We start from the raw sequence: 13,984 nt of genomic DNA, 5'->3' as shown, positions 1-13,984 counted from the left end.
CAAACAAAACAAGAAAGGTGAGGTATGTGTAAGGGGGGAAAGAAAAAAACACCACTCGTGATACAAAAGAGAAGAGAAATATTCCATATTAAAATAGAAAAAGTCATTCTTTAAAGTTCTGTAGTGTTCAAGGCTCATTTTACATATGAAGAAACCAGTTAGTGTTAACAGTTAGTCGCTAACAATTATGTAAGTTGGATATATTCAAAAGACCAAAGTAATTCTTCTTTAAATTCTCATAATAGTCAGTAAATCATTTCTATTATAAGGTATGCTTCATTCCTGTTGTTGCGAAGGTCACATTATTAATGTTTTCTTTAGGATTTATCAACACTATAGGAGTATTTTGGATTTTTAAAAATACCTGATTTTTTCTGATTACAAGTATAAAACATATTCATTATAGGAAATTCAGAAAATACAGACAAATGATAATGACGAGAACAATAATCACCTATAATTCCACCAACCAGATGTAACCAAGGTTAACATTTTGGTGTTATTTTCCTTTCAAAAGCTAAGACTTTTTAGTTGCAGGCAGCATTTAACTAAGCTACTTAAACATTTTATCTGAAATGATAATGATTAATATCTGGAGGGAAACGTACACACACACCCCAACAAGTGAGTTCAAGCACCATCTTCTTTCAAAAAAGTTCAAAATAAAAAGGGTTAAACTCAAAGTCACTGATTTGTATCTAACTTGAGCATTCAAGCATTAAAACCAAGTAAAGCACAACTAGGTTCTGAACCCAACAGCCTCCGTCAAGTCGGACATAAATCACCAAACTTTCTTTTCGGAAGAAATCAATATTGTAACAAGCCTATGGGTAAATTAAGCAATAATTATATGTCATGATATCTAGAAAGACATACATACATACAGCTGTGCTCTGCTTTGCCCATAGGGCTCCAAAGTGGGGTGTTAACAGCAAAATGTGGCAACTCTAAACTAGCTTAATAACTGTGTCAAAAAGTCCATGGGGACTTCCTTGGTGGTGCAGTGGTTAAGAATCCACCTGCCTGTGGAGAAAAGGGAACCCTCTTGCACTGTTGGTGGGAATGTAAATCGATACAGCCACTATGGAGAACAGTATAGAGGTTCCTTAAAAAACTACAACTAGAACTACCGTACGACCCCGCAATCCCACTACTGGGCATATACCCTGAGAAAACCATAATTCAAAAAGATTAGAAGCCCGCACACTGCAACAAAGCCCCCGCTTGCTGCAACTAAAGCCCGCGTGCAGCAACGAAGGCCCAATGCAGCCAAAAAATAAATTAATTAATTTTTAAAAAACAGAAAAAAATTTTTTAATTGCTTTAAAAAAAGAAGAGGGTTTAAAGTGAGAGAGTGGCATGGACATATATACACTACCAAATGTAAAACATAGCTAGTGGGAAGCAGCCGCATAGCACAGGGAGATCAGCTCAGTGCTTTGTGACCACCTAGAGGGGTGGGATACGGAGGGTAGGAGGGAGGGAGACGCAAGAGGGTAGAGATATGGGGATATATGTATATGTATAGCTGATTCACTTTGTTATAAAGCAGAAACTAACACACCATTGTAAAGCAATTATACTCCAATAAAGATGTTAAAAATAAATAAATAAATAAAAATAAAAAGATCACTTAAAAAAAGAATCCACCTGCCAAAGCAGGGGACACGGGTTCGATCCCTGGTCCGGGAAGATTCCACATGCCTCAGAGCAGCTAAGCCCGTGTGCCACAACTCCTGAGCCTGTGCTCTAGAGCCCGCAAGCCACAACTACTGAGCCCACGCACCACAAGTACTGAGCCCACGCTCCACAACTACTGAAGCCCGTGCATCTAGAGCCTGTGCTCTGCAACAAGAGGAGCCACCACAGTGAGAAGCCCGCGCACTGCAACAAAGAGTAGCCCCCACTCGCCGCAACTAGAGAAAGCCTGTGCTCAGCAACGACGACCCAACGCAGCCAAAATTAATTAATTAATTAATTAATTAATTATTTTTTAAAAGTGTGTGTATACTGTGCTTGGAAATAACTCCCTACAGTGTGTAGCTGAGGATCACCACAGTTAACTAGCTCCAATACAGTGAAGGATTCGTTTCTGTAGGTGACTAGGCTCCTACCACATGCTGCAAGAAGTCATTTCCTCAGGAGACAAAGTTGACAATTGTGCTGCTTCAAAGATTCTTTGTCTTGGGGCGCAAGGTAGTCTTCTGGGGTTCTGGTACTGTTCTGCTTCTTGAGCCAGGTGCTGGTTACACAGGTGTGCTTGCTTTGTGAAAATTCACTGAGCTACATGTTAATTATTTCTGTACCTATTTGGTATGTACATTATTCTTTGATGAAATTTACATATACAAAATATTATTCACCCCTAGGCAGTATTTTTGGTACCCTATCAAGTAAACTTTGGGGAAAACCCCAACAATTGTTTACAGTTCAGTGGTCATCATGAATAAGAAAAGCCATTTTAGTCAATGAGGTACTACTTAACCAAGCAACCAGGAAACTGGGTGCAAACCTCATTTGTAAGGAAGACATCACCTATAGGAATATTATAGGAGAAGAGGAACTAAGGTACAAATGGTGATCATACCTTTCAAAACACCAAGGCCACAATAGGCAATGAACGTGGGTTAGACCAGATCACATTTATGGCTAGTAAGTATATTTTTATGTAAAGCTCTATGGGGCATATTTTTGTTTTAGATGTTCCAATTCACACCCCTCCCTGTCGCCATTTCTGCACTTCCTTTCTGCTGGTTAATGGAAGAGAAGCTCAATTCCCACCCCTCCAGTCAATGACCACCATCTTCTGCCTACAAGAGAACCCTCTCTCTATTTTTAATTACATGGGAAAATGCTTACAATAATAAGCAGGATGCAAAACTGTATATACAGTATATAATTATAATTCTTTAAATAGTATATATGCAGAGCAAAGGAAGCAAATGACAAAAAAAACACCCCCAAATGCTAAAATGGTTATATTTATGGCTTTTCGTGTTTTCCTTTAAACTGTCTATATTTTCTTCATACTACATTAATATTCATGAAAAAATAACCATTATGATAAAAGTAGGATACATGGAAAAACAGACTAGAAGGAATATTAACGGTACCATCTCTGCATTGTGGAATTATACATAGCTTTTATTTTTAGTTTTATACTTTTCTGTATTTTCCAAGTTTTCTGCAAGACGCATGGTTAAGTTTATAATCATAAAATAACTTAGGAAATATCTTTGGTACTCTCCTCTATTTCCTCCATTTAAGCCTGAGAACAGAGACTAAATGTGGCATTCTAGATGAGACAACACACTTCTTCCATGGACTGGGGGAAATAGTTCTTTATGTGCTTAGAAAAACAATTCACCGATCAGGCTATATTTTTGTAAGGTTTTTATGTTATGGAATTCCACATTCATCAACATGTTCACTGGGAGCACTTTAATTGGAGACATAAGTTGAATGGTGTAAATCAAATTTTTAAAACATCAAAAAAAATAGAACAGGGAAAGTTCAACGTAAATACTCACTGTCACTATTTCTTTGTTACCTAGGTCATTTTGCCATTAAAAACCCATAAACTGGCACTTGATGGTGACCAACATAAAAATTAGGGCGTTTGCAATCTTGAAGTATTTGTACAATCTTAGTCCTCCTTATTTTGTATATTCAGGCAAGAAGCACAGTACTTAGCATACAATAGACCCTTGATAAATGTTCAATGAATTGAATTTCAATCCCCTTCCATTAGATATTTTTCTAGGGAATCGTATGACCCTCTGGCATTGTGTATTTAAGGCCACTCAACAAGCATTTCCAGAGCACATAAAGTATAAAGGTTCCTATGGGGAATATGACAATAATAAAACATTAAAATGATTACGATCCAGTAGGAAGGTAAAATATATAAACAAAAAACTACCAGCAAAATGCAGAAAGTACTATAAGAGATGGAGTTCTACAGGAGATAAGAGAAGAGATTATTTTGTTTTTGGTGCGGGGGCTGTGGTGGGAAGAGGAAAGGAAGGAATTACGAAAGGCTTCAAAGATGAGGAGGCATCTGTGCTGGGTTTTGAAGGATGGGTAAGGTTTTGACCAACAGAGCTGGTAAGAAAAGGGTACGTAGGCAAAATCAGAAGTACGAGCAAAGGAATGATAATGGGAAAGGGTAGAGAACATGTTTAGGGATCAATATGAGACAAGAAATACATAAAGCTTCCACAGGTAGGTTGGGACTAGATCATTAAGAGTCTTATACGCCATGCTGAGAAACATAGTCTCAAATTTATACGTAATGGGCTTTTGAGCAATGGCGTATGTATGACCAGAGCTGTGTTCCGGTGGCCACATGGAGGAAGAACCGAAGGGAAGAAGTGACTGGAGGCAGGGAGACCAATTAGGAGGCTAAGTATTTGTTCCCATGAGATGACACAGGAACTGAAAGCAGTGTGAAAACAATTGTGAGGGAGAAAGGAACATATGTGAGAAGACTGAAAGTGATGGAATCAACTGGACGTGGCAGATATTTACTGGAGGGAGAGTGTTGGGGGCCTGGGTATGAATGCAAGGAAGAAAAGGTATGAGATGAGTATGTTAATAAAATAACAGAAATGAAACAAAAGAGAGGCAAGAGAAGCAAGAGACTGCTTAGGAAAGAGTTTCAAAGGAGTGGTCAACAATATCAAATACAGTACTGCAGAGAGATCAAAAAGGATGCACGTGGAACAGATTCTGGAATGGTATTTTACGTTGGTAAATCATCACCACCCAATCTCTTCTCAACTTCTTTTGAGCCTATCATTCTACTAAAATAGGTTCGTTTTGATGTCAACCTACTAGGGGGCAAAAAAACAAACAAACCAGCCAACAACAACAAAAAACCCAACAAAGAATAAAAACTAAATGTCAAGTGGTTGAGAAGGGATTGGGTGGTAATAAATCAGTGGAAAATCCTATTCCAAAGTCCTTTGTGAATGGGAAGATGATTGGTTACTTGAGGGATAAGCAGTTATTTGAGAAAAGAATGACAAACACAGGTGGGCCAAAAGATCATTTTCTGGTAAAACAGTCAGTCTACTCAACTTATTCCTAAAGGGTTACAGTCAGGTATCAGGTAATATGGACCTTGAGGTACTCTAGGCTATTCATTTTCAAATTGTATACCACAAACATACAAATCACTTTTCATTTTCTAAAATACATTTAACTATCTTAACTGTAATAAAGAAAAATTATAGTAGCTTCCTAAATGTCAGGCTCTATGCTAAACACTTTATCTGTAGTATCTCATTTAATCCCTTATCAGGTAAGTTTTTTCTTTTAATTTATGTATTTATTTATTTTTGGCTGTGCTGGGTCTTTGTTTCTGTGGGAGGGCTTTCTCCAGTTGTGGTGAGCGGAGACCACTCTTCATCGCGGTGCGTGGCCCTCTCACTGTCGCAGCCTCTCCCGTTGCGGAGCACAGGCTCCAGACGCGCAGGCTCAGTAGTTGTGGCTCATGGGCTTAGTTGCTCCGCGGCATGTGGGATCTTCCCGGACCAGGGCTCGAACCTGTGTCCCCTGCATTGGCAGGCAGATTCTTAACCACTGTGCCACCAGGGAAGCCCTCAGGTAAGTTTTTTGTTATGCCCATCTTACACAGGAGAAAACTGAGACTTAGAGAAGTGAAATACTGGTCTAAGATTTTAAAAATATTAAGAGGCAGAGGCAGGGAGTTTGGGATTAACGTATACACACTACTATATATGAAACAGATAACCAACAAGGACCTACTGTATAGCACAGGGAACTCTACTCAATATTTTACAATAACCTATGAGGGAAAAGAATCTATATATGTATATATATAACTGAATCACTGTGCTATACACCTGAAATTAACACAACATTGTAAATCAAGTATACTTCAATAAAAAAAAAGAAAACCTAAAAAAAAAACCTGGTAGAGGCCATCTTCTTAATACACGCTAAGAGGTCTTTCAACAATGTATACAAGCAACTGTTTTATATAGCAAACTCTATCCCAGGGAAGACCACCAAATCACTAACTTAAATGGCTTGGCTCATTCACATTTTTACAGCCCTCAGGAATAATGCTTCTCCTGCCATCCCTCTGCATATGTTTCAAGTTCTTGTAAATGCGTCATGGATTATGAAAGTGGAAGCTTTGCACAGGTCTTTCAATAAATTCATGCCTGCACATGTTGACTCAAGGAAAATTGTGTAAGGAAGTACTGACACCACTTCAACCCGTGGGCTGTGCTCAATTAGAAAGCATGCAAGGCTCAGGCTCATCTGCTTGGCGAGAGGAGACTAGTTAGTTGTGCAATAACAAGAACATGCATAACGTGTCTCATCGTGACCACCATACATTTTAGACAGCTTTAGTGCTTACTCTGTTTTGGCTGCTTCTTATCTGATTTTCATATTTAAATAAGACATGAATAGTGATTAAAGTGTGAAACCAAAATTTTCTCTGCATTTTATTCTCAGTTTCTGGATCAATTTGAATGAAAAATATCCAGAGACTGCAGGATCATCTGTTAATAAAAATCTGTCATTTAAAATTTTTTAATCTGTGTGAATCAGGATTTTCTGGAAGATAATATACAGAAATAAACTGCATGGGTTGCTGCAAGCCTACCGCTACCCTTTGGGAAAATTTGGTATCCATAAAGATAGCCGGATTTTTTTTTAAAAATAGCCTGATTTTCCTAATCGATTGCACTTATATAGTGGAGTTTCTCTCCAATACACAAAAGTTTTAAAGCTACTGTTCTAAACCAGTTAGTTCTGTTACTTGAAACAAATGGGTCTTCATGGTCGCAGGACTGTGATAGGTGGGTGTAGATGATCAACACAGAGCTCCAACAAAGGACAGACAATTCAAGCATAGGCCCGTGTGAGAGGGGGTGAAGAAAGGCTTTGTAAACAAAGACCACAGCAATGGCTTTTCCACATTTGGTGGCCCTTGTAGAATTCATGGCAATATATATTGTTACTCAACACCTATAAACTTCAGTCCTACCTCTTTGCCACTAAGATCCAAGAGAAATCGTTTTTGACCAGAGATTACAACAAACCCTGGGATTACTCTCAGGAATGAGCAAAGCAAACAACACAGCACTCTGCAAACAAATATTTAACAACATATGTGGATGAAATGCAAAGTGATTTTTCCCCTGTGTTGAAGAGTAGTTTCTCCAGGAGTTCAAGGAAGAAACGTGATTCCATTCCTCAAGTAACTAGCTAGTTCTTTAAGCTAGTTAGCCTAAGTGTAACATTGCTACAGTCAGCATCTCAGATAATAATACATTTTTAAAGTATCAAAACACTTTTCTGAAAACTGAGACTCAGTAATGTTAAATAATCTGACCACGGACACAAAGCTATTGCGTGGTAAATCCAGAATTTGATTCTCATTCTTGACTACAATGTGTTTGCTTTTTCTAGGACACCATACTGTCTCTCAATAAAGAATAAGTAAGATGTATGTAGAGTGCCTGGCACATAGTGGGAGCTCAACAAAATTAATTTTATTGTCCCCTAAAACTATCAGATAAATATAAGCTTATATACTTAACAGAAGTAGGATGAAAGCAGTCAAAATTGGAATTCTCTAACTAAAGAGTACTCTTCAATTCCAAATCATCTGTGCAAATGAATCTCATTGGGAGGAAGCAAAGTCAAACCCTTGCATTTAGGTAGCCAATTGAAAGGTAAGGACTTTAAAATATACCAAGTCCTTATTCTTTGTTTCTATCAGCCTTTAAAAAGTAATTTCATTCTAATCAACGAATTATCAACCAAAAGAGATGCAGTTGCTCCTTTCTTTAATCAATATAAAATCTAAGAATCACAGCATTTTAGAGCTGGAAGGGAGTTCATCTAGTTCATTTTCTGTCACGATCTGCCAACCTGGCTTCCTCCTCCTGCCTCTATACTATCATTTGACCAGTGAATAACTTGTACAAGGTTGTGAAGCTGGTAGTGGCAGAGAAGGGACTACAAGAGCTAAAATCTCCTAAATTCCAGTTCAGCGCTCTTTCCATTATACCACCCAGCCACGCAGTGCAAGTGCTCTCTAGGCAGGGCCAGACATACTGTTTTAGGAAAAACACAGAATCTCCAGTGGCTAAACAAGCAGATTCATCTCTCCAACAACTCTGAAAAGCTGATCTTACCACCTAACCTTTACAGAGAAGGATGATGTGTTAAACTCTTTTCCGTCGTTATTTCATTTCATCCTCAAGGCAAACCTGCGGGAGTGGTTCATTCTTAGTTCTTTCCCATTTGATTGAGGAGGGAATCCAGGCTAGACTTCAAATAAGTTGCTCAAGGTCACAGGACTAGTAAGCAATGGAGCCGTAATTTAACCAAGGTCTGACTTGAGGCCCAGCTCTCAACAACTATGATATACTGCTATTACTATTACGTGTCTCTGCCTTTTTCTCCCCCAATGTTTTTTCTTTGTCTTTTGGGGCCTAGGATCACTATGTACATATGGTATGGATACCTAATCACAAATAGGAAGAAGTTTCCTGGAAGGATACATGAAGAGGGAGAAACAGTAATTCACCTCATCTGCACAAATTTAAGACCTACCTGGATTACATTTTCCAAAGTCTAGGCCTTTGCTAGCCTCATGCTGAAACCTCTTCGTTTTTAATAACAGTAATCACCTGTTTTGCCACTCGATATCCTAAATCAGATTTTTTCAAATGCAAAGGAAAGCACTGATACCAAAAATCACTTGGGACCTGAGACCCCTGGGCAGAGAAGAACCCGACAGCTGAGCAAAGTTTCCACCAAAACTGGAACGAGGTTAACAGGGCACAGTAACACAATCTTGTACCTGATACTAGGAAACATGCAGAGAAAACAGTGAGAGAGGAGGGAAAAAATCTGCTGCGGGCCTGAGGCTGTTAATCAGGACAAGACTGAGGAAGGGATTTCCAGGCAGGCTTCTCGGGTAGGCTTCTTCCCAGTCATTTCAAAGCCAATGCCCACCACCAACCAATTAATCCAATGCAAACCACCCTCGTGAAACAGCAGGAAAAGACGACGCAAAGAGCCCAAACAGTCCTTCTCGAGTTGCCAGCCTCCTCACTCTGTTTTTACCCTTTTCCACCAGAGAGGCAAATTCTAAAGGATTTTTCCGCCCAACCCCTCGACGCAGGGTGAATCCCGGGGAAGAGAGGACCCTGCCCTCACTCGATGGGGACAGAAAGGACACTCGTTTTCCTTCGGAGCAAGGCGATAGGGGGAAGAGTACACTGAGGAAAATAAGGGAAAATGGCCTTGGCAGGGGTTTGATGGCGCGCAATTCGGTAGCGGCACTCACCCGGGTGAGACATGGGGATGACCTCATTGCGGGTCCCCGGGAAGTTAAAGATGACGGCTCCAGACGCCCCTCTCTCGTAAGCCAGATGGATCTTGTCTGCGAAGGTGCAACCCCCGCCGCGCTGGATGAGGGCCAACCAAGAGACTTGCACGCTGCTGCCCCAGTCCCCCGGGACCGTGGGCACCGTGAAATTCGTGTGCGGGTTACAGGCGTTCAGCGCCCCTGGTCCGTCGGGCGGTACCAGGACCCCAGCCACTGGCTCGAGCGGCGAATCCTGGCCATACACGCCCTCCTCGCTCAGCTCCCACACGGTGCGGTTCACTCCGGTGTGCGGAACCCGCCAGGACACGTTGAGGTACGCAGTCCACACTGCTTCGGCTCCCCGGGAACCGGGGGCTTGCGGACTCAGAGCTAGAAGGAAGCACCAGGCCAGCAATCGGGAAAAGCCGCAGCCACCGCGGCAGGAGACCCCGGCCCCGGGCGGCGGCCCCATGGCGCGCGCGCTCTGCGGTTCCCTAGGGCCCCTGGCACGCGCCTTCCCGGCTCTCGGCGGGACCCCGGCCTTGTCCAGGTGCGCGCCAGGTGGGGAGGGGGCGGGGAGAGACTGGCACGAGCGGCGGGCTGGGTTGAAGCCGACAGGCAAGTAACGTCGCTGGAGATGTTGCCGCAGATGCAGCTCTTCGGGGCTCCAGCCCTCTCCGCTACTGCCTTGGCCGCGTCGGGCTCCGGGGCTTTAGCGTGAAGCTCCGCCCAGCCGACTGAGGGTGGCGGCGGCTGGGAGGGAGGAAAGGACACTGCGGGATCCGCCTTTTAAAAGGGTAACAGGGGGCTTCCCTGGTGGCGCAGTGGTTAAGAATCTGCCTGCCAACACAGGGGACTCAGGTTCGAGCCCTGGTCCGGGAAGATGCCACATGCCGCGGGGCAACCAACCCCACGAGCCACAACCACTGAAGCCCGCGCGCCTACAGCCCGTGCTCCACAACAAGAGAAGCCACCGCAATGAGAAGCCCGCGCACCACAACAGGTGGCGCAGTGGTTAAGAATCTGCCTGCCAGTGCAGGGGACATGGGTTCGAACCCTGGTCCGGGAAGATCCCACATGCCGCGGGGCAACCAACTCCGCGAGCCACAACTACTGAAGCCCGCGTGCCTATAGCCCGTTCTCCACAACAAGAGAAGCCACCGCAATGAGAAGCCCACGCACCACAACGAAGAACAAAAGCAGCCAAAATAAATAGACTAAATAAATTAAAAAAAAAAAAAGGGTAACAGGATGGGCAGGCATTAGAATAGGATCAGGAGGCTGTGTGGTCAGGTGTGTCAAGTCGTTGTATGAAAAATGAACAGGCGAGGAACTATGGAATCAGCGAACAGAAACGCTCGTTGGTAGGATTCGAGTCCGTTTTGAATTGCAAGAATATATTTTTCCCTCGTAACGCTTGCCTGCGGGGCATTTCTGGCTTAAGGTGCCAGAATGCGAAAGTACTTCTAAAAAGCGCAGATCTGAAAGGTCTGACTTGCAGTCCAGAGAATTTTGGTAGGTGGGTGGTGCTTAAGCAGGCTATTTACTAATTCTCTAAGCGTGGGGGGGTGGGGGCGGAAGGGCGCATTGCCTTTTTTTTTAAACTTTTTCCTTTCCTTCTCTAAACAAGCGTCATACCTATGTATTTCCTTCTTACCCTTACCTCATACTAAATATACTGCATCAGATGCCCCTTCTAAAAGTAATCTTAGCCCTCAAAAAAGAATGACCATTTTCATACTCCTCAAAACTAAGCCTCTTTTCTTCCATTTTCCGCAAACCAGACTTACCCAAACAGATATGTCTGCGCCATTCATGACCTTAACTACATAATCTTTCTCCATCTCCCACTAACTAAAAAAGAGCCTGACTCACCTTGACAATTCACTCACAGCACTATTGCATTAAGATTTCTCCTTACTTTAAGTGTACAATTTTCATCTACCCTGTCAGTTATTACATTTAGTAGGTGCTCAATAAATATGCATGGATTAAACTGAATTAATACTTCTGGTGTCTGACAGTTATGGATAACTTTTGCCCTTGGGGAAATTACTTCTCTGTGCCACAGTTTCCTCATCATCTGGAAAATGGGGATAATAATAGTACCTACCTCATAGAGTAGTCCAGATGATTAAATGAGTTCATACACACAAAGCACTTAGAACAGTGCTTAGCAGAGTGTAAAAATTATATCTGTTAAATACTATTATTATTAAACAGATTCAGGGACCCAATACTTTTAAAATAATATTAAGGTTGTTACTTTGAGGTAATAATCACAGAAAGTAATGTTCAGGATGTTTACTTTTAGCCATTTTTTTTCAGTTCAAATAAATATAATTTACTTTATCCAGCCCAACATTTGTTAAATTCCTAATCAATCATTCCACTCCCCTGGCCCAATATTTAGTTAATCTATATTATTTGCAAAGATTAAGCATGGGACAATCCTGCACGTGATGCTCTTATGGCTTGAGAGAAACCTAGAGGAAAATTAACACCATAACCAAAAACAGCACCTAGAATCCAAATAAATGGGCAATTTTGTGAAACATGAATCATAGGTGTTGAAAGGGACTTTAGAGGTCAAGGGAGGTATATGGGACCAATAGCATGGCACCCCCAACTACTGATGATGTTAATCTCTTAGATAAAAATTACCTAGGGGAAAATAAAAGGGTAGCATCTGTCATCTAAAGAAATGGTATGGGACTTCCCTGGTGGCGCAGTGGTTAAGAATCCGCCTGCCAATGCAGGAGACACGGGTTCGAGCCCTGGCCTGGGAAGATCCCACATGCTGCAGAGCAACTAAGCCCGTGCGCCACAACTACTGAGCCCGTGCGCCACAACTACTGAGCCCACGTGCCACAACTACTGAAGCCCACGTGCCTAGAGCCCGTGCTCCACAACAAGAGAAGCCAACACAATGAGAAGCCTGCGCACTGCAACGAAGAGTAGCCCCTGCTCGCTGCAACTAGAGAAAGCCCGCACGCAGCAATGAAGACCCAACATAGCCAAAAATAAATAAATTTATATATAAAAAAGAAATGGTACAGTTCCAGAAATTGTCTGAAATTGCTGATGAAGAACACTCATTATTCAATCAATATTACCTGCATGATTGGGACTTCCCTGGCGGTCCAGTGGTTAAGACTCCGCACTTCCAATGCGGGGGGTGTGGGTTTGATCCCTGGTTGGGGAACTAAGATTCCCACATGCCGCACAGTGAGGCAGAAAATATATACATATAAAACCTGCATGACAATCAACTATGTTGTACTTTGAAGAAACAATGTGTTTAAAAGAAAAGAGATCTTTTATAAGGTATTTACAAAAATGAAGTTTGGAGAGACATTTGTTAATATTCATTTTTTCTTAAATATTTATTGCAATCTACTATATGCCAATCATGGGCTAAGCATTGGGTTAAAACAAAATAAGACATTAACTCTGCTCTCAAAAAGCTCATAAATTACCTTCGATGAGACAAACAAGCTGATAACTGTAATATATATACATAGAGAGAGTGCTGATGTATATAGTATAAGAGCTACACTAGAGGTATGCATAGGGCAGTAGTGGGTGTTAGAGAAGAGGAACTAACCCAGACTGGGAAGTAAGAAAAAGCTTCCCAGAGGAGGTTACACCTGTGCTGACTTTGAGAGTGTTGACCTTTCTAGACAGAGAACAATACAAGAAAAGGCACTGAGGCATGAAACTGAAAATGTTGAGAAACAACAAGTACTACAGGCTCTATAAACACCAAGTGTTTGGAACCCAGAGTACAAGAGATAACGTTATAGAGGGACAAAGGGGTCAGTTCTTGAGAGTCCTCTGGGTAAAGCTAAGGAGTTTGGACTTAATCCAAAAGCAAGGGGTAATATAATCAGGGTTTAAGCAGGGAGTAATAAAATCAGATCTGAATTTTAGTGATCATTATGCTTCTCTGTGAATAAAAATTGGAGGAGACAAGAGTAGAAGCAGGGAGCCCAGATACAGGATTGTTGGCAGTGCTCCAGGTGAGAAATGAAGGTGGCTTGGACTAAATTGGTAGTGGAGATAAAGAGAAATGGACAGATTGGTAATGTATTTTGGATATAGAATCAACAGGACTTGTTTGGAGGATGAATGAGAGGGAAGAGTTAGGGATTGCTCTGAAGCTTTTGGCTTGCAAGACTGAATGGCATTTAACTAGGAGGAGGGTTTTAAATGTGTAGAGTGGGTAGGAGGAGAAATGAGTTCAGTTTAGACAAGTTGAATTCAAGGTACCCATGATGTAACTAGGTAGAACTGTCCGGCAGGCAGTTGGATTTTCTGATTCCTGAACACCTACTAAGCGCAAGACACTTGAGAGGTGCAGGTATACAGGGACAAATGAAACAGTCCCTGCCCTCAAGGAGTTCATAGTTTAGTAGGAAAGTCAACGAGGCAAACACACAATAACAGTATAGTGTAATACGTGTTATCACTGAGACGAGTAGAGGGTGCTATGGCAACATGGGCGTGGCTCTCTTTACGAACAAATAGAGCTAATCAAGAAAACAGAAAGTAAGGATATTCAGGCATAGGCAATAGGCAATACATGAGAACACCAGCGAACATTCAGGGAACTAACAT

General features: G+C 41.8%; 1 protein-coding gene across 2 annotated transcripts in view; it reads right to left on the bottom strand.

Moving 5' to 3' along the window:
• Positions 1-13,984, bottom strand: part of RNF128 (ring finger protein 128) — a 99,697-nt gene that overhangs the window by 48,373 nt on the left and 37,340 nt on the right. Inside the window, exon 1 of one of the 2 annotated variants that reach the window (XM_024128238.2) lies at positions 9,344-10,052. The exons of the other annotated variant lie outside the window; for it this stretch is intronic. Coding sequence (XP_023984006.1) covers positions 9,344-9,836 — 493 coding nt within the window. The 5' untranslated portion in view covers positions 9,837-10,052. Of the gene's footprint in view, positions 1-9,343; positions 10,053-13,984 lie in introns of those variants that run through there. 2 annotated transcript variants of the gene reach the window in all.

The sequence above is a fragment of the Physeter macrocephalus genome, chromosome 21 (genome assembly GCF_002837175.3).
Source record: "Physeter macrocephalus isolate SW-GA chromosome 21, ASM283717v5, whole genome shotgun sequence".
Classification (NCBI taxonomy): Eukaryota; Metazoa; Chordata; class Mammalia; order Artiodactyla; family Physeteridae; genus Physeter; species Physeter macrocephalus.
Note: the sequence above shows the minus strand (reverse complement) of the source record. Positions and strands in the feature narration are given on the sequence as shown.